A 24,175-nucleotide genomic window follows, 5' to 3' on the forward strand; every position below is an offset into this window, starting at 1 on the left:
TAATTTATTCAGCTTAACTTTATCTGAGGTTCCAAGGCATGGTACCTGTATATCTGCAGCCAATTTACATCCTAACGGAGAAAAATACCCTACGTAGAGTCAAACATATTACGTCCCCCCCCCCTTAAAGTCTTTTAAAATTCTAGAGTTGTAATTAAACTGTAGGGATTCCACCTCTTTGGGGAAGCTGGTAGAAACAAGGGAAAAGAAATTAAGCTCAGAGGAAACAAAAGTTGGGATAAAATTTATTTATTTATTTCCCTTAAACGCAAAACGATACACAATGATTTCAAATGCTTGCCATACTTTTATTTTTGAGAGCAAAATTGCTACAAACAAAAAAATCCTTTATCAATCCAGTAGCTATAAATTAGTTACGTACTTGCATTTGTGTGCTACCAGGAAGCTTATCGTTAGATTAAACATAAATATTGAAGAACACAACAGGAAACGTATACCCTCAAAGCTTTAAATGTTGGGAACTACCGTAAATCAGTGGGTCAGTATCAAGTTACAGATAATCCACTCTTGTTTTTGTCATAGTCTCTGGGATGTTACAGCATCAGGAAACCTATTATACAGCCAACCCTGTTGTTTTTGCTTACATAGAAATCCCATTGAATCAACATTGGCAAGATTAGATTTGCAGTTTGATCCCCTGTGTATTGCCTTAGAAGGAACCCCTGCTTTCTTCAGCAGAATACACTACCGACTATGCATAAGACTGCAGTTATTCCAAGTTATCACATGGGCCAGTATTCACTATTTTATGCATGCCCCCACATTCATTTTTGTATCCAAGTTCTTTCTAATGAGCAAAGCAGCAGAGAGCTTTAAACCAGGGATGGGGAACTTGTCGCCCTCCAAAATGGTGTTGGGCTGCAAGTCCCATCATTCCTGCTGGCTGGGAGTGATGGGAGTGGAATCCAACAGTGTCTGGATGGGGAAAGGTTACCGTATTTTTCGCTCTATAAGACGCACCAGACCACAAGACGCACCTAGTTTTTGGAGGAGGAAAACAAGAAAAAAAATATTCTGAATCTCAGAAGCCAGAACAGCAAGAGGGATCGCTGCGAAGTGAAAGCAACAATCCCTCTTGATCTTCTGGCTTCTGGGATAGCTGCGCAGCCTGCATTCGCTCCATGAGACGCCCACACATTTCCCCTTACTTTTTAGGAGGGAAAAAGTGAGTCTTATAGAGCAAAAAATACGGTATTTACCCCTACCTGAAATTCTACAAACCTCAATGAGAAAGGGGAAAGGGCTTGAATCATAAGTGACTTAGTGATGGATGGTCTGCTAGCGAATTCTGGAATAGCTCTGTGCTGCACAGAAGTTACAACATCCCAACAAGGAGGAACAGATTTAGAAAGCACTCTACCAACATAGCAATGCAAGCCTAATGCAGAAGTGAACTAGTCATAACAAATAGCCATGTTTTTATATCTATTAAATAAGTGAATGCAGTTTATGCATAGGCAGGATTGGAAATATAGATTTGTTAAGTGAACTGCTGTCCTATGCTTCTGTAAAGTTTTAAACCAGTCATCCCCAACCTGTGGCCCTCCAGATGTTTTGGCCTACAATTCCCATGATCCCTAGCCAACAGGACCAGTGGTCGGGGGTGATAGGAATTGTAGTCCAAAACATCTGGAGTGCCAAAGGTTGGTGGTGCCTGTTTTAAACCAATGACTATCTCTGTGGGGAACAACAGCATAAATCTTGTTCCTAAAGTTAAAAAGAGATGGTGAACCAATTTTAACTCTTGTTCATGTGCTGGACTCAGTCTTGTAGTTCACCCATTATTAATGAACTTCTCAGTTTAATTCCAACGCCAGCAATCTTGAGAAGCCAGCTGAATTAATACCCACTGCTTGAGTGCTGGGATTTGTATCTGGCTTCAGGTGGATTTGTTTGTGCAGATGAACTGGGAAATAAAATGCAAATTTAATTTTAACTTCAACTGTTTCATGTGCTACCTCCCTTGATTTGCAACCAGGCTAGAAGAAATTCAATTGGATTGACTCTATCATGGGATTAAGGCCTCAGTAATAATAATTAAAACTATAGAACTTCATGAAGGGCCAAACGTCAGGTGCAACCAGCTGCATCCTCTGTTGTAAATGGATAACATTCATTAAGTCTGTAGAGTCAACTTACTCCCACAAAATCTTAGCATTCATTTAGCTGTGTGCCTACAGTGACAAACGGAAGGATGGGCAAATGAATTTTAAAGCATCTTTCAGAATATGAATAACTTAAAAGTTCTCGTGAGTTGCGTGACAACTTACAAAGACCTGCTTGGATAATTATTATTATTTTTAAGAAAACAGTAATAGCATGCAAATATCTAAACACAATCATGGCAGCTATCTAGGTTGCAGTTCTGTGCAAAATGTACTCCTGATTTAATGGAACAACCTGATTCATGTGTAATTCAGAGTAGGATTGTGGCTACTGAGATTGCTTTAAACTGCAACAGGCTGGGACTTGATTAACTTTGCTAAATTGTGCTGGCCATCAAGCCACAATGCTCAGCTGTGCCAAAGGGTACATAAGGAAAATGTAATATTCGTGTTTTCTGTAAAAAAATTTGCAATACTCAATTTATAATCTATTAAAATACTGCCTAAAGAGTTGAACTGGCTTACATCAGTGTTGTATTCCCACTTTAGCAACTGTGTAATGGAAGAGCTAAGGAACTAGTTCATTAGGATTCAGAAAGTGATAAAAGATAACGTTTACATTTTATCATTATGAACCAGCGCAGGAGCAATAGAAGGGTAGGCTTTTTAAAAGATAGAAATGGTGGCTATAGGTCTTCAAAAATAGCTTCCTAAAATCTGCATTTATACCTTCCACTTTCGTTGTAGATCTCCATTAATCTCAGCAAGCGATTTGATGGATATTTTCTGCCTAGAGATCTTGCGCAGAACTGAGTTTAAGCCCAACGATTTCAAGCGGTTTACCTATACTTAATTCTGTGTTGGATTACAGCCATAGTTCTTTAAACCATGTCTCTGTTAACTCTGCTCTTCCCTTCTGAAGGGTGAATATTGATATTTGAAATACCTAGATTATATTTACAGCTGTACAATACTAATATAATATACTTCTAAAAAATACCACTATAATACTTTATCAACAAAAGTAACTAGGATAGGTCTTGGAGTTGATTGACACCAGCACCCTGTGTTATACATCTTAATGTTGAAGTTTGTCCTTCATTAATTCCTGTGTCCTATTCTTAACATGTTCACATGTGCCTACTACTCTCCAGGATGATGTGCTGTTCTTTAATCTGTTAGGAAGATTTCCTGTGCCAGTCCTGTTAAAATGAATGAGTCTCATCATTTCAGTGAAAGGTTGTGCTTGGAGGCATTCTTCGTTGCATGGAATAGCAGTGGGCATGTCCCTATTCCTTCCACAAGGTAGCTATCCTTATGGCTAAAACAAGCAAACTGTATTGGAATTCTTTTTTTGTGGAAGAAAAGGAAGCATGTGCTGTGAATTTCCACTTCATACATGAGGTCACCTGCATGACAGAAGGGAGGGAGCACTGCAAATATAATACATGAAACAGGGCTTAAAAGAAAAAGAAAGAATGAAAAAGATGTGCTGAATATGAGTGAAGAAAACCCTTGCTAAGAATACACACACACACACACACACACACACACAAATGGAATGGGAAGCTTGACATATGCCATAGCTTAATATGTATTGGAATGTGTATGCATCTCTTTCTCTCTCACTCACTCTCTCACTCTCTCTCTCTCTCACACACACAGAGAGATTTTTATGTGTTTAGTTCAGGTTATGTGGATATCCATCCTGCAAAAAAATCCTCATATCTGATCTCTCACTCACTCACTCTCTCGCGCTCACACACACACACACAGATCAGATATGAGGATTTTTTGCAGGATGGAGATCCACATAACCTGAACTAAACACATAAAAATGTCGTGTTGCTTTTTTTTTTTTTTTTTTTGGTGATAGAAGAACTTTGTAACACTGGCAGAGGTGAGGTGTTCTGGGATATTTGTCCAGACTAATATGAAGCTTGTTGAAAGATTAGCACCTCATCAACAAGGTACTAACTTTCAAATAAAAGGCTGATTTGAACATACTGCTAAACCATGATTTGTTTAGCCTATATAAATTTGTTTGAACGGGTGAACCCAACCCAGCAAACAAACCCTGGTTTATTTTCTGCCAGCAAACATGATATGCTTGTGAACCCATGACTCATTTTAACTATGGTTTGCTTTATGTGAAAGCCTTGCTTAAGCATGGCTTGCTTGGGCACCCCACCCCAAATGCTCAATCACAAGGCAGGAATGGCTGGGAAACAAGCCAAGCTTTGGAGAAACAAAAGAAACTGAGACAACCCATGGCTTATTAAATAAATCATGGTTAAAACCAACCATAGCTTAGTGTTATGTGCAAACACACACACACAAAACACACCCATAAACAGATAGCAGTTCAGGATTTGTGGACTGCACCAGCTTATAAAAAAAACGATAGTGCGGACACACAGCCTAACCTGCACATAAAGCTTGATTCAAAAATTGAGCTGGGAGTGGGGGGGCAGGAATCATATTTCTACACATTTTCTTTGTCGAATTCACAAACAAAATTCATTGTAATATGACAGGCGACATCATTCCATCCCCCAGAGGCTATCATTTCTACACAGTCCTCCTCATCATAAGCATTATTTGGCTCTCCGTTGCTCCATTTGTTGAAGGTCTGCATTGGGGACCGGTCGGAGTAAACAAAATGGCCCTCTTTCTCTAGGTCGTTAATGCCAATGAAAACTCGGCTGAGGCCAGCTTGATTGATGTAAGCAGCAATTAGGCTATTGGTATTTTCATCCTTGGGCATGCTCAGCGTTCCTCCCCTTCCTTGGCAGTAGAGCTGGGCGTCCATGTACCTCTTCTCTTCTTTCACCAGCAAGTAAGTCTTATTATCTGTCTCACGCACACCAGCAACAGCTGCGGGGGAGGGCAGTGCTGAAAAGTGAGCACTCGCATTTCTATAAACCAACTTAATGCATAGCACAATCAACCAGTGATTAAGCAAGCAAGATTGCCCCACATGCAAGGAAGGGGAAAATGTTCATCTGGACACTTACCTTTTTTAATGAACTTCAACTCGGTTGTCAGCAAGGTCACTTGATTATCCATTTTACCAATTGCTGTTCGTAGCTGGCCACATTCACAAGGAATGCCTGCAGAAAAATCCGTGAGCAAGTTACATACGGGCATTTGCTCAAAACGTCTCGCACTGTTTGCTGGCCACCCAAAATGGTGCATAAAGGTAAAGGGACCCCTGACCATTGGGTCCAGTCATGACCGACTCTGGGGTTGCAGCGCTCATCTCGCTTTATTGGCCAAGGGAGCCGGCGTACAGCTTCCGGGTCATGTGGCCAGCATGACTAAGCCGCTTCTGGTGAACCAGAGCAGCGCACGGAAACGCCATTTACCTTCCCGACAGAGTGGTATCTATTTATCTACTTGCACTTTGACGGGCTTTCGAACTGCTAGGTAGGCAGGAGCAGGAACCGAGAAACGGGAGCTCATCCCGTCGCAGGGATTCGAACCGCCGACCTTCTGATCAGAAGTCCTAGGCTATGTGGTTTAACCCACAGCACCACCCAAGTCCCAAAATAGTGCATATTTCACAGCTTTTATCCATTAACTTACTATCCTCTTACTCCAACCCTCTGGAGTAGGGATAGGCCCATGAGCCGGAATCAGCCTACGGAGGCCGTTTAGCCAACCCACGAGCCACTCCTGAACCGAGCCACCCACACAGGGAGGCGCTGCTCTAAAGTGGTGCAGCATGGCGCGGGAACTCTCTTCTGCTGCTCCAGAAATTGCTTCTGCGCATGCCCAGTCGCCGAAAATCGCTTCTGCGCAGGCGCAAGTTTCGGGCATGCTCAGATGTGATTTCCAGCGCTGTGCTGCGTTGGTGCGGCCCACGGAGGATCTCTGTGGGAGTGATCCGGCCCATGCCTGGTAAGCCTTGCCGACCCCTGCTCTGGAGAATACCAGTAACGCTGCATTGCAGGTATTGAACCCCCCAGACTGGCTGCTGGTACATACATACAAGGCGGTTGTTTGTGTTCAGCATGGTCCATCCCAACACAAAGGGATCAGATGGTCTGTACGTCACAGTAAAGCATAGTATGGAATAAACCATGGCAGACTATGAACGAACACCTTACTGGTAGATGTTGCTCAGTTGCTCCCACTTTGCAGCCAAGCAATATAAACCACAAGGCCTGCTCTTAGCATTATATGCAAACCATCATTTTTTTATCCTGAGCAACCACGTGTAGTAAGCCAATAAAATCTTGGCTGCGCTCAAACAGAGCCCACAGTTTCCTGCAACTATTTAAGATAATCATAGAAATGGCTGTTGAAATTCAAATCCATTCACAATTGCGTTCAAACTAAGATTCTGTCATGTCATCCAGTGTGGTGTAGTGGTTAAGAGCGGTAGTCTCATAATCTGGTGAACCGGGTTCGCGTCTCCACTCCTCCACATGCAGCTGCTGGGTGACCTTGGGCCAGTCACACTTCTTTGAAGTCTCTCAGCCCCACTCACCTCACAGAGTGTTTGTTGTGGGGGAGGAAGGGAAAGGAGAATGTGAGCCGCTTCGAGACTCCTTAAAGGGAGTGAAAGGCGGGGTATCAAATCCAAACTCTTCTCTTCTTCATCCCATACAAAGTAGGAATTATGCTGGGGTGGGGGAGTGACTGGTTCATAGACATGAACTGAATTTGGGAGAGTTTAGTACACATCGGTACAAAAAAGATGAATTGGACTGCTAAGAGCTAATTCACATCTGTATGCACATCACTCGAGTTCAGTGGTTAATCTAATATTATGGCTGCTGAAATATTCTATCTTAAAAAAACCGTATTATACAAGCTTATACAAACTATACATAATTTCACATTTATTAATTAGGACCTTAAATTGGATGTTAATACATTAAAACCAGTGCTGATCTGGTTGGTTTACCTGGATCTCCATTAGGACCAGGTGGGCCAGCATCCCCATTATCTCCTTTTTCTCCTAAGAAAGGGGAAATAAAGTTAAGCTTCTCAGCAGTTAGCTTCAAGTAGAAACAATAGCCTTTATCTTATACACTGACACCACAACACTAGTTGTATGGGGTTTTTTAAGCCTTCCCAATGCTGACCTATGTGAAGGAAACTCAACCTCATTTATTTGCCATGATCATTGCATATGGCTTTGTCGTAATCATGGTCAATCATCTCTTGTTCCTTGCAGAAAAAAACCTCAAAATAATTTAAACAACTTTTCGGAAATAACCACCTAACAAATATTGAAAGGAAACATACCTTTTGAGCCAATGGGGCCAATTTTTCCATGTCTCCCTATGCTCCCCTTCTGTCCTTTGTCCCCTGTTTCTCCTAGAGGGGGGAAAACAAAACAAAAGACAAGTTAAATGTAAATTTTTACATATACCCTCAGTAGTCAGAGAGTCTTAAGAGACAATGGAGTGTGCCTCGAGGGGTGAAATCAAACTGCTGTGTTAGCAACACAAAAGTGATCTCCCTGAGGCACAAGCCTGGGCAGTATGTATGGGGTCTACCCAGAAAACAATACCCCCCTCTTGGCCTCACTGATGTATCAAAAAATACCCGAAAGCATCATGTAGTCCTCAGTCAGAGTTGCCAGAGACTAAAATTAGTTGAAGCCGCACTGGAATGAATAGATCGTGCCCTCACAACCACAGGTCTGAGATTACAGCCCTTTCATTTCATCTATGCTAAGCAGACTACACGGCTGATCTTTTCCCTGTATGCATTCAAAGTCTTTATTAAGGACGAGTACACAGCAGCCTCAGGAAGATACCACAAAATAACTATCTGGAGCCTCACAGCGGGAAACAAGAAGGTTTTGCAGTTTTAATGGCAGCATTATACAGGATTTTACAATGGAGCTGTGGCAAAACGAGCCTCTTAAAAAATTGGCTGCCTCAGCAAATTCTAATGAATAAGAGATAAATATGCACATTGCAGCACAAATCAGATATAAATATTGTCAACAACACTTCAGTATCTGGCCATCTTTTTCATTATTTGCCCAGGTTTTCTATTATGCATGCCACAGAAATGGTTGCAGGAGCTTAGATTCACTTTGTGTGTGTGTGTGTGCACCTTTAATGTATGTTATTGGACCATATAGAAGGCTGATCACCAAAAAATTGATTTTTATGGTGCTGGAGGAGACTCTTGAGAGTCCCATGGACTGCAAGAAGATCAAACCTCTCCATTCTTAAGGAAATCAGCCCCGAGTGCTCACTGGAAGGACAGATCCTGAAGCTGAGGCTCTAATACTTTTGCTACCTCACGAGAAGAGAAGACTCCCGGGAAAAGACCCTGATGTTGGGAAAGATGGAGGGCACAAGGAGAAGGGGATGACAGAGGACGAGATGGTTGGACAGTGTTCTCGAAGCTACCAGCATGAGTTTGACCAAACTGCGGGAGGCAGTGGAAGACAGGAGTGCCTGGCATGCTCTGGTCCATGGGGTCACGAAGAGTCGAACACGACTAAACAACTAAACAACAACATTGTTCAATAGCACCCAAAAAGTGAGTGGAAGAATGAAAAAACATGGATTGTTTTGTGTAGATCTCATTCCAAGAAGAGCACACACTAGTATAGAGGTAGCCAGTTTACACAAGTTGCCTAAGAATAACCTCCGCCTGCTCAGAAGCTCCCAGCAGGCTATAGCAACCATGGATTCTGGTGAGCTTTATTCCAAGAACGCACCCATTACAACCATCTTGTTTCTTATTTGGTGCTGCAGGGAGAAGACCTGTAGTGGCAGATTGTAAGTGAACAAGCGGAACGTGCAAACAGAGAGCCTGAATGGTTTTTTTCCACTTGACCAGTAGCTACTACAGTAATCTGGAGGCTTCTGGGTGCACGGATGCTTCCCTCCTCAGTCTCGAATTATTTTATAATACAATCCTGCACACGTCTACTCAGAAGTATGGGGTTCATTGCCAAGTAAGCATGTATAGGGTGCAACCTCAGGCCCCGAGTCAACCTGGAAAAAATGGTGAAAAGGACACAAAACAAATACTTAAGCATTGCTAGCAATATTTGTATCCAGTTTGTGCCTTATTGTGCGTATGTCCCTTATTCATGACAAATAGCTGAGACAGCCAATTTTTTAAGAGGCTTGTTTTGTCACAACTCTGCTGTAAAAATGCTGTACAGCATTGCCATTAAAACTGAAAAACCATCTCGGTTCCTGCTGTGAGATACCAATACTAATTTTGTGGCATCTTCTGGTGGGCATATTTGAGGCTGCTATAATGCTCATCATGAACGCAGGAAAAATTCACAACAGTCTTCTGTGACTAGATAACAGAAGCAGCAGTCTCGTCAGCCAACATTTTGGAACCCAGCTTGAGGCTCTCATCCATGCGTGGAAAAATTAGAGTGATTATATAGGACGCTTGTGTACTTATGACAGGGTGAGTTGTATGTAGGAAAATGGAAGCTCTTATGACAGATAAAGGTAAAGGTAAAGGTACCCCTGCCCGTACGGGCCAGTCTTGACAGACTCTAGGGTTGTGCGCCCATCTCACTCAAAGAGGCCGGGGGCCAGCGCTGTCCAAAGACACTTCCGGGTCACGTGGCCAGCGTGACATCGCTGCTCTGGCGAGCCAGAGCCGCACACGGAAATGCCGTTTACCTTCCCGCTAGTAAGCGGTCCCTATTTATCTACTTGCACCCGAGAGTGCTTTCGAACTGCTAGGTTGGCAGGCGCTGGGACCGAACAACGGGAGCGCACCCCGCCACGGGGATTTGAACCGCCAACCTTTCGATTGGCAAGCCCTAGGTGCTGAGGCTTTAACCCACAGCGCCACCCGTGTCCCCTTATGATGGATACAACCAAATAATCCCTATATTCAATACAAAATTGAGTTGTGTGAAAGGGTTCAGTGCCTTAGACCAGTGGTTTCCAACCAGTGCGCCATAGCACCTTGGGGTGCCTTGAATGATGTTGAGGGGTGCCACTGGCAACACTGGCCTCTGTCTCTCTTTCCTTCCCTCTCTCCTCGGATGCCTTCTCGCATCTCTGCCTCGCACAGCTGTTTGTTGCAGCAGCCTTGGCTACAAGTTCCCCAGGCAACTGCTGCTTCTGGGGCTGGTCAGGGAGTGCTCGTTGCCAAGAGCTGAGGTTGCCTCAGAGTGAGCAAGCAAGCGGGCGAGAGAGCCTAGCCAGCCAGTCTGCCAGCCCTTGCTGTTGAGATTAGATTAGACAGACAAGTCCCAGGCCCCTGTGGGGCAGTATGAGGAAGCACCTCTCGTTGGGGCAGGCATGGGGCAGCTCAGAGACCAGGGGCGGCAGCAGCGGCTGCCCAGAGGACTCCCAAGGAGAGGGGAGGGGAGGCTGAGAGAACACTCCACAAGGGAGGATGTTTGAAAAAGGTTGAGAAGCTGCCATCTCTGCAGACAAGAGATGAAATAACTCGGCTCCTGAGCCCCACAGGGGTGCTGCAGAAAAAATGTACAGTGGTACCTTGGGTTACATACACTTCAGGTTACAGACTCCGCTAACCAAGAAATAGTACCTTGGGTTAAGAACTTTGCTTCAGGATGAGAACAGAAATCGTGCAGCAGCGGCGCAGCAGCAGCAGGAGGCCCCATTAGCTAAAGTGGTGCTTCAGGTTAAGAACAGTTTCAGGTTAAGAACGGACCTCCAGAACAAATTAAGTACTTAACCCGAGGTACCACTGTAGTTGGTCAAGGGAGCTGTGGGCTCAAAAAGGTTGAAAACCTCTGCATTAGACAATAGAACAATATATTAACATGATCCTTCATGGATCTCTGGCTTAGAAACATCCCCCTCTTTAAACAAACAAAAATATCTTGCCTTGTTTGTCCAACCTGAGAGTTTGCATCATGCATTCTGAACTGTGATTGATCTTAATAAAGGACTTGTTTTTCAGTAGTCCTGTGTTTTCTGATCCTTGTGGTTCACTCACGTCTTTGGGTCTCAACATAAAGCACTTAAAACTCATATCACTTATTGATTTAAGCCTAGGCAGCTCTTCTGTCAAGCTGAAATGTGCAATGGAAATTCAAAAGAAGGAAGGCAGGAAGATTCCCCCATTCTTAGACCTGTCAGAGGGTCACCTAACATTCTCTACATTGGAACTCTATGCAGAAGCAGCCTTCACTCTTCTTAGGAGTAGTACCCAACAGTAGGTGTTAAATTTGCAATTAAAAATAAATAAGAATAATAATCAATATCATTATTATTGATGGTGATGAAATCAGATGCCCTGTGTTTTAAGATTGCTGTTTACTGTTTTATCCAATTTCTTTTTAAAAATGGAACAATTATTGTATGTGTATTCTTAAAAAAAAAAATCATAATGCAACAAAATTGGCAAGTATAACATTAACTGGTATTCAGAGGTTCTTAACTATTTCTTTCGTTTCTTGCAAAGCTATTTACCGTTGTTATGGTGAGCTTGTGTGTGTGTGTGTGTTTGTGGGGGCAGAAACTTTATACCTTCTCTAAAGCCAAATGCCACATTTAGTTTTTGTATTTATTTTCTAACTACTCCTTCCAGGTCTCTCTCAAAGAGCTCCCAGCGCTCTAAGTCCAGAAGAAAGGTCAAATAAAAGGGGTCAGATAAATTGGTTTCTGGTGTGCAATTGTTCTCTCATAAGATTTCTTTGCAATGAAAATAGCCTCTTATGTCTTTTTAATAATACTCACAAAGAGCCTAAGTATTTTAGAAGTTACAGGCCTGGCACAAATGGAATTACAGAAATGCTTGTGCAAGTCCCAAAGCATCATTATAAACATAAACCATTGCCAGATCGGCCAAGGAATTACTTTCACACACCCCTCCCCTTGCTCCAGGCATTACTGGCCCCCCGCAATACAGTCTGTTCACTCTGGCTGCTTCCTGAATGTGAAAAATACCTTTCCTTAGCTAAGTCTGGTATTACAAGAAAGCAGGGTCCTGCTGGATTTTGGTTTTGAGAACCCTCTCTCATGCCAGAACTCTGCAAAAAGCAGAACTGAAGTACAGTGGTACCTCAGGTTACATACGCTTCAGGTTACATACACTTCAGGTTACAGACTCCACTAACCCAGAAATAGTGCTTCAGGTTAAGAACTTTGCTTCAGGATAAGAACAGAAATCGGGCTCCGGCGGCGCGGCAGCAGCAGGAGGCCCCATTAGCTAAAGTGGTGGTTCAGGTTAAGAACAGTTTCAGGTTAAGTACGGACCTCCGGAACGAATTAAGTACTTAACCTGAGGTACCACTGTACCTGCTCAATCAGTTGATGCACACAGATCCACTGGAAGTTCAATTCTGCTTGATCACTATCTCCCACCACACCTATAGGTCAACTTTGATAAGTGGGTGGGACCACTCATGTCACTCAGCTGACATCCAGTGGGGTGTGTTTTTTAAGCAACAGCCTGCCATGCCAAATTGGTCGTTGGACCAGAGGTTTCCCACTTTTGACTTAGCCCAGTATCCTGATTCCAACAGTGGCAAGCCAGGTGCATCCAGGAAGCTAACAAGCAGGGCAGTGGCATAGCAGGGGTTGCCAGCACGCAGGGCCATGCGGAGGCAGGGAAACAAGATGGAGTATGCATGTGCGTTCAACTACCTAATGGCATCCGTGTCGCCCAGGAGATTGCAGCCGCAGAAATAAGAAAAGAGTCATTCTGGAGAGATCACTTCCTGGTTCGCATGGAGAAGCAGTTTGCAATGGAGCCTAGCGACAGCTGTATTGAGGCAGCACTGGGTGTTGAAATTTTGTGCCTCTATCAATTTTGCGCCTGGGGCAACCTCCCCTGTGGCTCCCCGCCAAGCTACGCCACTGAGCAGGTGGTTTGTTCTCCACGACTGGTATTCAGACCACCATCTCTGAACAAGCTCTCATCACAGATGTTCAGGATTCATGATGAACATCCATAATTCCCATATGCTCCAGGAAAAATGTAGGTAGAAACCGTATTCAAACAAAGAAATATTTGCTCCAAGGGAAAGCAGCATCATTTCCACATATTTTATAGCTTCTACAGGTATAAGCGGCTTTATCTAGCAGTGCTCCCTCTAGTGATGGAGGACAGGGCAGGAATTCCCTTGGTCTTGATTGCATCACAGAAGATGGAATTATGATGCCAGGAAAACTTAAGGCAAAAGAAATGTTAGGTTCCTGGCTCTCAGTTCTTCCATTTCCTGATGCTATAAGCCTTTTCTTCTCTTCTGAGAACACCAGACCCAACAATACTGCCAGAAAGCCTGATATACATGATTACCCTCTACTCAGCTCTAGGAAATAAACAGTTTTGTGAAGAGTAACCTCCATCACCTCCCTCTTTAAAAAATACTGACCTTTTTCTCCTGGAGGTCCAACTCTTCCTGGGCGGCCTGGGGCACCTTTCTCCCCCTTTTCTCCAGCATCCCCTGTTTTGTAGTTAAAAAGGAGATACAATAACAACAACAACATGATTGAATTCTCAATATGAACAAGCCTCTTGATTTGTAGTGAAAATTACAATAAATAATAGGAGTGGACGGCATTCAAACTCAGTGCAGATCCACTGAAATAATTTTGCAATTGATACCAAAGGACCCACTCTGAGCATAACTGAGTATGAGATCACTCAACGTCATTTGGGTGTCAGTGTGTGCATGTATGTCTAGATATAGGAAGAAGAACCTGGTGTTAAGGGTCTGGTTGGTTGTGTTTGCTCAGCAACCTCGGCTTTTGAACTCCACCATTTTTTAAGTTTTCAGAGGGATTTTCCAGATAAAAGTTAAAAAGATATAATGAAGCATAGGTCTCTTCCCTAAGGTAATTACTTTCAAGCCTGGTCAATGGGAAAAGGCCAAAGGTAAAAGAGAGAGTACAAATGCAAGAGGAAAAGAACTGGCTTCTCAGAACCTAGTGAGGTCTTGAGAATGGCAAAAGAGAATAGAAAAAAAGATGCAGAAAGTTCAGTTTCAGAAAACAAGAACAGCATGGTCACAGAACATTCATGTTACCCATGCAATGGGAATGCAGTTAGTAAACTTCGGACAGAGCCTCTGCATTTAGTCATGGTTTCCATTCCATTATCAACTTAAAAACAACAGCAACAATACATGATAAGACATTCGGACACACACAAACAAACTAATATAAAGCACTAGCCATTAGACAAATGCAACATTTAAATGGCACCATAGGGTCACTAGAAAATGTAGCAGTGGAAACTCTGGGATGTTCTCAAATGTCTTCATTGATCAATAGCCCTTCTTGTGAAGGAAAATGTGGATAATGTACTGCTGTGTATACAGTACATGCCCTTCGAAAAACTAGCCATGCCCTTAGCCACGGCTCCAACAAGGTTACCTGACACCTTTTGCCTTTGTCTGAATGCAGCCTCTGCCACAGGGCCATTCCAGATGTGAAGTGGGTACTTTTTTGAACTTTGCTGTAGCATCAAAGGCACCTCACCGACATCCTCCAGAAAAAGAAATATGATTGCTCCAAAGTACTAAGACTGAAGGCTGCAGAGAAGCTGAGGGCATGAGCTGGATTTCAGCCAACAGATGAAAGGCTCCACATCTCATTAGCACTCCTCTAAGCTAGCCAGCTACCCCCCTGACAGTTTAGATCAGGCACTGATGGCTTTTTAGAGATTTTATATTAGCTGTGGCCTTCGCAGGCCATTTTGTGCTTCACTGAATTTCTTCATCAATCTCCTTCACTATTATGATTATAGCTTCTAATTAGGTAGGATATGTGGAACCATGAGCAGATTTGGGACCCATCTCCCTTTCTTTCTCAGGCAGAGATAGACAGATAGTTCAGTGTTTTCTGATCATTCGATGAAGATGAGATTGTTGGAACTCATTAAACAGTCAGACCTGTGCATGCTAACAACCATCATTTTTAGCATTTGTGCAACAATATATAGAAGGGTTTTCCCCTGAAACATAAGCTAACTGTTCATACTCTGTGTGATTTTGTAGTTTTATCTAGTGGTAATGCTTTGACTTTACAAACAGGGAAACTAAGATAGAGTAGTTAAGATGCTCTTCCAAGGTCAAAGAAGGCATCAGTAGATCAAGATTAATGCCCCCATCTACCTAGTCTGTGCTCTGCAGAATAGACTATTCCTTTCTATAAATATGCACTGTATTAAATCTAGTTAAGAGACCACCAGTCCCAATTTAACACTGCTCTTCATTTTCTCTAGGGTGCTGTGCTACCTGTTTGAATAAAAGCATCCTACTAAATTCAGACATTGCATTTAGATAGTTTCATCCCCAAGGTGTTGAAATCAGGATTTTGGCTTGGGCAATGGCATTCTGAAATATAAAGGCAGAATGGGCAAGGTCTCTGTCTCTTTGTCACCACCACCCCCCCCCCCGCACACACACAATTTCAGTATATACCATTCTTCCTTCACAAGAGTGACTCATACCCCAGCCCAGTTTATGCACAGTAGGCAGGGACAGAGCATTGCCACCTTTTCCTCCTGCAGAAGGAGCAGCCACATTATACTCAGCTCTACCTTTCCCTGTCTTCACTGCAAAAGACATTTGTCTTCCACTGCATAGTGTTTTACGGGCCTTTCTCATACCTATATAATGCATGTGCCATTATGCCAACAACCACATGCTACACATTAGGTAAAGGTAAAGGGACCCCTGACCATTAGGTCCAGCCGTGGCCGACTCTGGGGTTGCGGTGCTCATCTCGCTTTATTGGCCGAGGGAGCCGGCGTACAGCTTCCGGGTCATGTGGCCAGCATGACTAAGCCGCTTCTGGCAAACCAGAGCAGCGCACAGAAACACCATTTACCTTCCCGCTGGAGCGGCATCTATTTATCTACTTGCACTTTGACATGCTTTCAAACTGCTAGGTTGGCAGGAGCTGGAACCGAGCAACGGGAGCTCACCCTGTCGCTGGGATTCGAACCGCCGACCTTCTGATCAGAAGTCCTAGGCTCTGTGGTTTAACCCACAGCACCACCCGTGTCCCTTGTAATGCTACGCATTAACTAGGGTCTATTTCTGCAGGCGTACTGTACACGTGGCATAACTGTATACTACTGGCTTAGATTTAGTTGAATAATCCTTCCCTCTTGAACTGTAGATCTGTAAGGAGTACGGTAACTCGAGCAAAACTCTGCCTCAAACTGCATTCCAAAGATCCCTTGTGGCAAATCCATAACGATGGCATAACAGCGATATAAGCTTACGGCACATATATGCCCAAGGGGTACACACCGTAGATGTAAGCTGCCTTTTTGTGTGCTGCCTTTTTATTGGCTTGAATTTGTTTTATCATTTGCATGAGAAGGCATTAGTGCTTAAGTACACTGGGACAACAAATTAAACTAGGTGGCAATTGGCGAGAATAGCAATGCAAAAAAATGACGTCCTTATACTTTGAGAATGAAATGTTGAAGACATTAAGCAACCAAAATGTAAATTTCCTTCATTTGCTAAAATACCAAAGCATGAATATTTAACAACTGCTGCAACGCTAGCTAGGTGTGTTTACTTCTTGTAGTAGTAGTAATAATAAATAATAATATTTTTTATTATTTATACCCCACCCATCTGGCTGGGTAAAAAAAAAGCACTCAGCCATAATGCTTAAAGCATGGGATCTGGCATCACATTTCTTAAATAATTCCAGTTTATTCCAACTGGCCCTTTATTTACTTTCCCTCTTTTTTAAGTGTAGCGGCCTTAAGGTCAGAGGCAGAATGTTCAGGCACGACAGTTCCCAGAAAATGTTTTGGAAATGTTAAAAGGAGGGCAGAAGGAGGGTTGGTAGGCCATACTAACTAACCCTAGGGAGAATGAAGTCAAGAGACATGCCAAGTAGTTTCTCTGAAAAACATGTTCCGCAAGCACTACAACTGTTGATCCAAAAGGATGCTTCAGAGAGACTCGAATTCCTTGCGTTGCACCATCATAATAGGTTGTCATTTTTTTCTACAGGTGACTGCAGCTGTGTCTTTAACAGCAGCTCAGCGCACAAACTTTAGAGGATGGTGCTTGTTTCCATGTAGCTTCATCTACTGATCTATGCATATCAGGCCATTGTTAAATGCACTGAAACAGCCATGTAGGAGGCATCTATTTTTTCCTAGTCGGTGGGCAAATCTAAATCCCCAGAGATGCAGTCCAGGATCCGGTGGAATTAAAGAATGCATCAGCTGATCAGCAGTGATCTAAGTGACAAATTCACTTCAAATATATAAAGGTAAAGGGACCCCTGACCAATAGGTCCAGTCGCGGATGACTCTGGAGTTGCGGTGCTCATCTCACTTTATTGGCCGAGAGAGCCAGCATACAGCTTCCGGGTCATGTGGCCAGCGAACCAGAGCAGCGCAGGGAAATGCCATTTACCTTCCCGCCGGAGTGGTACCTATTTATCTACTTGCACTTTTATGTGCTTTCGAACTGCTCGGTTGGCAGGAGCAGGGACCGAGCAACAGGAGCTCACCCTGTTGTGGGGATTTGAACCGCCAACCTTCTGATCAGCAAGCCCAAGGCTCTATGGTTTAACCCACAGAGCCACCCGCATCCCTTTTTCAAATATATAATGCAGGCCTAAAAGAAAATTCTACAGCATTCTTAACAAGTGATCTGGAAATGCAACAACAAATTGGATTTAGCACCAGTATGCAGAATTCCAGAACAGGCTACATGCCAGCCTATATGGAAATAGGGAGGCACACCTTTGTGCAGGTCCCCTTGAAATTCTGCCATCAGGAAATCTTCCAAATTTCACAACACTTTTCACATTACAATCCTTGGTGGGGGGGGGGGGATTTGAATTTTGATAGGTACTAGGATTGTGGGATGAATAAAAAGTATGACGGTACCAGTATCAGGCAGGTTACAGCAAGCATGGGATGCCTGAAGCCAGATGCCACTGGACTACAGTTCCCATCGTTCCTGACCAGTGGTCATGCTGGTTGGTGCTGATGGGAGTTGGAGTCCAGCAACATCTTGAGACCTACAGCTTTCTCAGCCCTGGTTTGACAGAGAACTAAGGGTGTGGGTGTGCAGTGATGTTTAATCACCACCACCATTAAAAACTCTCCCAGGTCTTGCCTAAAATTCCAGTGGTTGATTTCTTTACCTCCCTACCATAAGACTAAAAGCTCCTTCCCCTACAGAGGCGAAGCCTTAGAAAAACAAATATGCACATGTAATTTCATAGAATCACAGAATTGTTGAGTCAGAAATGACCCCCAGGGTCATCTAATCCAACGCCATACAATGAAGGAATAACAGCTTAAAGAATCCCTGACAGATGACGATCTAGTTTTTTTTAATAATAATAATAATAAACCTCCAGTGAAGGAGAGTCTACCACCTTCTGAGCTCAAGTTCAACTTTTTTATTCCCCATGTTCTGTGCATTAGTATAAAGACAACTAAAACCATAAATCATTTCCTCCAGCTGCTTCCTTATCGGTTTTTCCTGCCCATTAGCAAGTTCCTGTAATACTGACCCAGTTTCCTGTACACCAATGAAGTTATTGTCCCTAGTACTTGATGTGTTCTCTAAAATATTATCTCCCACTTTCAGGATTCAGTTTAACACTCTCTGATCAAGTTTGTGAAACTCCTGGTAAACGCATTCTAGCCAACCGCTGTGAGGTACAACCCATTTCCTATTTAGCCAATGGAAAACACCTAACAATCCCGAAAGCAGCCTCAGCAAACAAAAATATGACTGGGTGGGATCGGGGGAACTTCATTGGTCATGAAAATAGATACACCCGTTACCTTTTAGGCCTGGAACCAGAATCTGAACAGAGCAGGATTCTTCTGCAATATGCTGAGCATATCCAGATGTTGGCAGAGACAGGAAGGCAAGGCTAATTACAGAGACAAAGAAAACCAGATCACTCTTCATAATGAGCTTGTCCCTTACTCCTAAAAGGAAAGAATGAATAAACAGTTAAAAGGAATTCCAAAAACTTCCAGTAGTTCCAGGCTGTGTTTGCAGTGTTCTACAGTCCAGTGCCTCCTACCTTTGCAGCATATAAGCAGCTTATCATGTACCTTGTGTTATGCGGTATATAGAGTAAAGTTCCACCGGACGTCATTTGCTTAACTGTGCAGGAAAGCTATATCGGGGGTTCTCAGACTTGGTCAGAGAGTCTTTGCAAAGCAAAGAAATATTCGAAACCTCCCAAGTGCAACTGAGAAAAGGGGCCTTTGCCAAGCCAAAGCTCACTCTTGTCCTCAGCCCAGGAAAAAAGTTCAGACTAACAGATCAAAAGAAATGGAAACGCAAGGCTGAAGAGGTTTTAAGGTTCCCCAGGGAAGGAGGGCGAAGAGAGAGGGGGACTCGCACACTACAGACAACACAGCAGGCAGTCACAGAGTCCTATACTGCACTGATTGGGAGGAAAAGGCTGTCAACCAGTCTCCAAGTCCAATCAATGCATACGGTGGGAGAGGTCAGCTCACGGTTCCCTTAGGGAGGCCTGAACTGCATTTTCAAAACCGCTATGAGAGTTCAACTGAGGGAAATGAAAGCTGCTTAGGAACAGATCCCAAGTACAAATACATTGGGCGAGATGAACCTAATGAAAAACTGCCTTAAATTGTTTTGTTTTCCACTGCTTTTCTTGTTTGCAAGCTCAAGAGGAAGAACAAACGTCAGTTTCTTCCTGAATTAGCATGGGAAAATGGATTGGGGCTGTCTTGGTTCTAGGTGGCCTCCACTGAATTCTATGAGATAAAAGAGGCACTGGCATCACTAATGGCAGGGAATGAAGATGGAGTAGGGTTTGGGGGAAAGGACTGGAACTCTCTGTTCTGCCTCCACCTGTCAAACCTGGTGTGCATTTAGGTAGTGTATATTCCTGAGGACTGCTATCTCTTCTAGAGAGGCCCAGCTCGCTAATCCGAGATCTGCAGAGGGCTCAGTGCCGTTACTCACTACTGTGACAGTTTCTTTAAGGTCTGAACCCTGACACTGAAACAGGCTTCATGACTAAACTCTGCCTCCTCCTAAACCTCCTACATTGCTTTAACCATTGTTCTTCAGCCTGTCAACAGATGTTATTGAACTACAACTCCTGTCATCCTTTAGCATTGGCTGGGGGTGATGGGAGTTGAAAAACAACATTTGGAGACCCAAGGTTGAAGAATAGTGGCTTAAAATATTGTTTGCACGCAGCTGAAATATTATGTGAGGAGTACATATGGGGAACCGCACTGCTGCCCATCCAGGATGGTTAAGATTGTCCACAAAAATATAGATGGCGCAGGTGGTTGAATAATGGGGCTACTGACTCAGCATCATGGCTGCAGGGCTCAAAGTGTCCAATAACCACTGGTACCTAATATTAGGCCTGGCCATGAGATGGCTGGGAAGAGCAAGAAGCAACTTACTTCTCCTCCTTGCTTTTGTAGGAGCTGACCACTGCCTTCTTTAAACACATCCTTTCCCAACCTGGTGCCTTCCAGATGTTTTGGACTACAACTCCAACCAACTCCAGCAAGTATTGATGCACTGCCTGGGGCTGAAGAGAAATGCAAGCCAAACATCTGCAGAGCACCAGGCTGGCGGGAAGATGGATTAATCCCAACTTCATTTCTTCCCCCGGGTCTGTTAGTTCCCTCGGCCCCACTGCACTTCCTGCTTGGCAGGGGGTTGGACTCGATGGCCCTTGTGGTCTCTTCCAACTCTATGATTCTATGATTCTATTCTATGATTCCAGAGCAGCTTAACATATCATGCTTGCTTTCTGCAAACATGAGATGAGGAGAAGATTGCTAGGAGCCTCAGAGCCCTGGATCCTACCTCCTTTCCTTTATAGTCTTCCTAGTCCAGGTCACTCCCATCAGCAATGGCTACTAGACGGCGCCCAGAACTGAGAGATTATTCTGAGGTGACTTGGGTGCCTCAGAAATACTTGCAGTGCCATCGCAGCATCTCTCACACACCTCAGAGACCATTTAAGGGATCTTTGTTTGTCTTTTTTCCTCTTCCCACATACATTTGCCCTCCTCTCCTTCCACTTTTCAGTTCTCCACAACTAACCACCCCGCTGCCGTGGCCATTATTATTTTCTATTCTTCTTTGACTTGACACCACCACCAACCCTACTCACCCAGCATCCTTCCTCTTTAACTCTTTTTTAAATCTTGTTTTGGGGTGGTGGTTTCTATTAGGCCTTTCATCCCCCCTTTTTTGTTTCCATAGGTATTTCTCAGAAGCAGAGCTTAATTCAAGTCAGGGCTTCCTAGAACCACCTCCAGAGCTCCTTTCAAGCATTGGACTCCATTCTGGAAAATGAGCAGGATGACTGTGAGAGTTTCTCCCTCACTCCTAGATAGTTCTTCACAGCCAGCAACCACTCTTGGAATTATTTCCCAGTCAGAAGCTATAATTTTGAAGCCTGTCACTTTTTAATTAAGTACTGCCTGGAAGATGGTGTGTAGAGGCCAGGTCAGGAAGGGAACCCACCAGAACTCACCAATGGGAAAGAGCATTTTCCCTCTCCGTTTCCATCTCTCGCTCTCCCTCCAATCTAACTCTTAGAAAACCTCACCGGTTCCAAAAGTTTCCAATGTTTTTTGCACCCATGCAGATCACACCACGCCTTCCTCTAAGATGTTGGCCAATACCGTTTAATTACTGCCACCTTTTTTTCCTGGCAAGACTTAGCTGTCTTTAACAGCAGCGTGGCAGGCAAAAAATTAAGCCGAGCATTTTCAATATGCCTTACTCTTTTTTTAGAGAAAAAAAGAAAATCAAACAGTATTATTTTTGGGGCTCAGCAATGTGGAGAACATTGCTGCCATCCTTTTGCAACGCTAGAAGGACATATTACGAGTTGGGAAAGGTTTTGCTTAGCATTTATCTGTGCTATTTTCCCCTTAGATTTATTAGTTAGCTGCTGTGAAGACAGCTCATTTTTAGTCTGCTACCCCTCAACACAAACTCCACCCTATGAGCTTACTTTACACTCTCTACAGACTGCAGTAAATATTCAAGTGACTACTACGCCATCTGTAAAAAAAGACACTGCAGCATGCGTGCTTTTCAAAAACTGTTAAAAACTAAAGCCAGAAACTATACTCCTCTACTGAACATAATATGCTCTCTCTTTAGCTTAGCTTCCATTAAAAAATAAAAAAATAAATGCTACACCACTGTTAATCCAGCCTTAAGTTTACCACCCACTCCACTGAGCAAGTGTATGTGGCCCCGCAGTCTATCTTCTTATCTCAGGCTTTCAAAGCATCACCTACCTTACAGTTGCTGAGAAAACAGGCACCGTCGCACAACCTCTGCCTGGAGGGACACTGCGCAGATGAACCTCATTGCTACTATTTACAAAAGCCTGATAGTTTTTAATTTGAAGCGAACTCGTCTCCTGCTCTTCGACATCCAGCAAATCAGACCCAACAGTTGCAAGCGTTATCTATAAACAGCTTCCTGTTTGAAACAGCTCAGCTGTCCAGCAGGACAGTAATTAGGAGCAAAATGTGTGGGAACGCTACAGCGACCCATGATGTAAGCTGCTTCTTTTGGCAATGCGCTTTTTTTGGGGAATGCGGAATGCCTCGCCGTTCACAACTCTCCTTCCCATGAAGAGAAATCCTTGGTTAACCATTTAGGTCTGGCCAGTTGCAGGAATGTAAACAGGATCCAGCTAGAGCAAAGCTTCTGCTGTCTCTCTTTAGTTTTCGGACGGGCTATTTAGAAATGCATGGCGGCCATGGTTCTCATCAAATCCTGGCACGTGGCTTAGAGACATTCTGCACATTAAACACAGCGAGGTAGTGGAATTATGGACTGTACCACTTCAGACCATAGGTAGGGGTGTTCAAAAGGCCCTATAGTGTAGAAACTGGAGATAACGGAATTGTAGGGAAGGCTGTATTTCATCTGCAACTCTTGACCAGCACCACTTCTACCTGGCCACAGAAACTTGGCAGTTGCTGTTTCCCATGTTGCTTGCAGCACATTGGAACTGTATTCAGACTGCCTTCTCCCAACAACAGCTAAGACAAGGCAGTAGCAAGGATAAAACCTAATCAAGTGCAATAATCATATCACCACTGAAGCTTGTCTTGGCTGCTAAGAGAAGGCACTTCCTGTGGGAATAGCTGTTAGTTCTGTGCCACATGCAAACACACCACTTGTAGCTGCGTTTTCCAAGGCCAGTCAAAGCCTTTTCACCTCCCGAGATGAAAGCCACTGTCCTAATCAGTCCCTTCCTCCAACACAGTGGAGAAGAGTACTGACATGAGGTTACAAGCCTTATGTATTGGGTACAGGCCCTGGAACCAATATGGTGCCATGAATGTGTCTTGTCTGCCTGAATTTTGGAATGCTCAGGACAGATAAAAGGAAGTACAGTGGTACCTCAGGTTAAGAACTTAATTCGTTCTGGAGGTCTGTTCTTAACCTGAAACTGTTCTTAACCTGAAGCACCACTTTAGCTAATGGGGCCTCCCATTGCCGCCGCCGCACGATTTCTGTTCTCATCCTGAGGTAAAGTTCTTAGCCTGAGATACTACTTCTGGGTTAGCAGTCTGTAACCTGTAGCGTCTGTAACCTGAGGTACCACTGCACAGTCAAAATTGTGAAACTCATTCCCACAGGAGGCAGCGGCGGCCACAAACTCAAAACGGCTTTAAAAGAGGACTAGACCTCCCTTTTTTGTATTCCAGTTCAATTTATTTATTCAGCAAATCCTTTCCCTCTTTACTTTTATCCTTATCTTTGATCTTAATATATTGTAACTTTAAATTTTCTCCTGTTAACAATCCGTTTTTACATATTCCTTCATAATGTGAGAGGAGGTTCGGGAAACAAGCAAATGCAAGATAAGTTATGAGTGATTGAATTGTTTTTAATTGTCTTTTATTTTTGTATTTTTATTTTTTTTTCTTTTTTCCCCTCTTTGTAATGTTCTGAAAATCTTAATAAATATTTTATATATATATAAAAAAGAGGACTAGACCAATTCCTGACGTTAAGGCTATCAAGTGGCTACTAACCACGATGGCTTTGCTCTGCCTCCACAGTTGGAAGGCAGTAATGCTTCTGAATACCAGTTGCTAGAAATCTCAGGGTGAGG

At 43.5% G+C, this 24,175-nt stretch overlaps 1 protein-coding gene across 5 annotated transcripts; it reads right to left on the bottom strand.

Moving 5' to 3' along the window:
- Positions 1–1,219: 1,219 nt before the first annotated feature.
- COLEC11 (collectin subfamily member 11) lies at positions 1,220–22,634 on the bottom strand. 5 transcript variants are annotated; one of them, XM_083431810.1, is made up of 7 exons: positions 22,338–22,634; positions 18,852–19,001; positions 13,438–13,509; positions 7,386–7,457; positions 7,042–7,095; positions 5,144–5,239; positions 1,220–5,021 (listed from the first exon to the last, which is right to left on the bottom strand). In XM_083431810.1, the coding sequence occupies exons 2-7, from the start codon at positions 18,979–18,981 to the stop codon at positions 4,612–4,614; spliced, it is 834 nt and encodes a 277-aa protein (XP_083287936.1). In that variant the 5' UTR covers positions 18,982–19,001; positions 22,338–22,634; the 3' UTR covers positions 1,220–4,611. The 5 variants fall into 5 exon arrangements, with proteins under 5 accessions (XP_083287936.1, XP_083287939.1, XP_083287938.1 ...); XM_083431813.1 differs by having other exon boundaries at positions 1,220–5,003; positions 22,338–22,632; XM_083431812.1 differs by lacking the exon at positions 22,338–22,634 and adding an exon at positions 19,131–19,550.
- Positions 22,635–24,175: the final 1,541 nt, after the last annotated feature.

The sequence above is a fragment of the Podarcis tiliguerta genome, assembly GCF_965153285.1.
Source record: "Podarcis tiliguerta genome assembly, chromosome: 3".
NCBI lineage: Eukaryota > Metazoa > Chordata > Lepidosauria > Squamata > Lacertidae > Podarcis > Podarcis tiliguerta.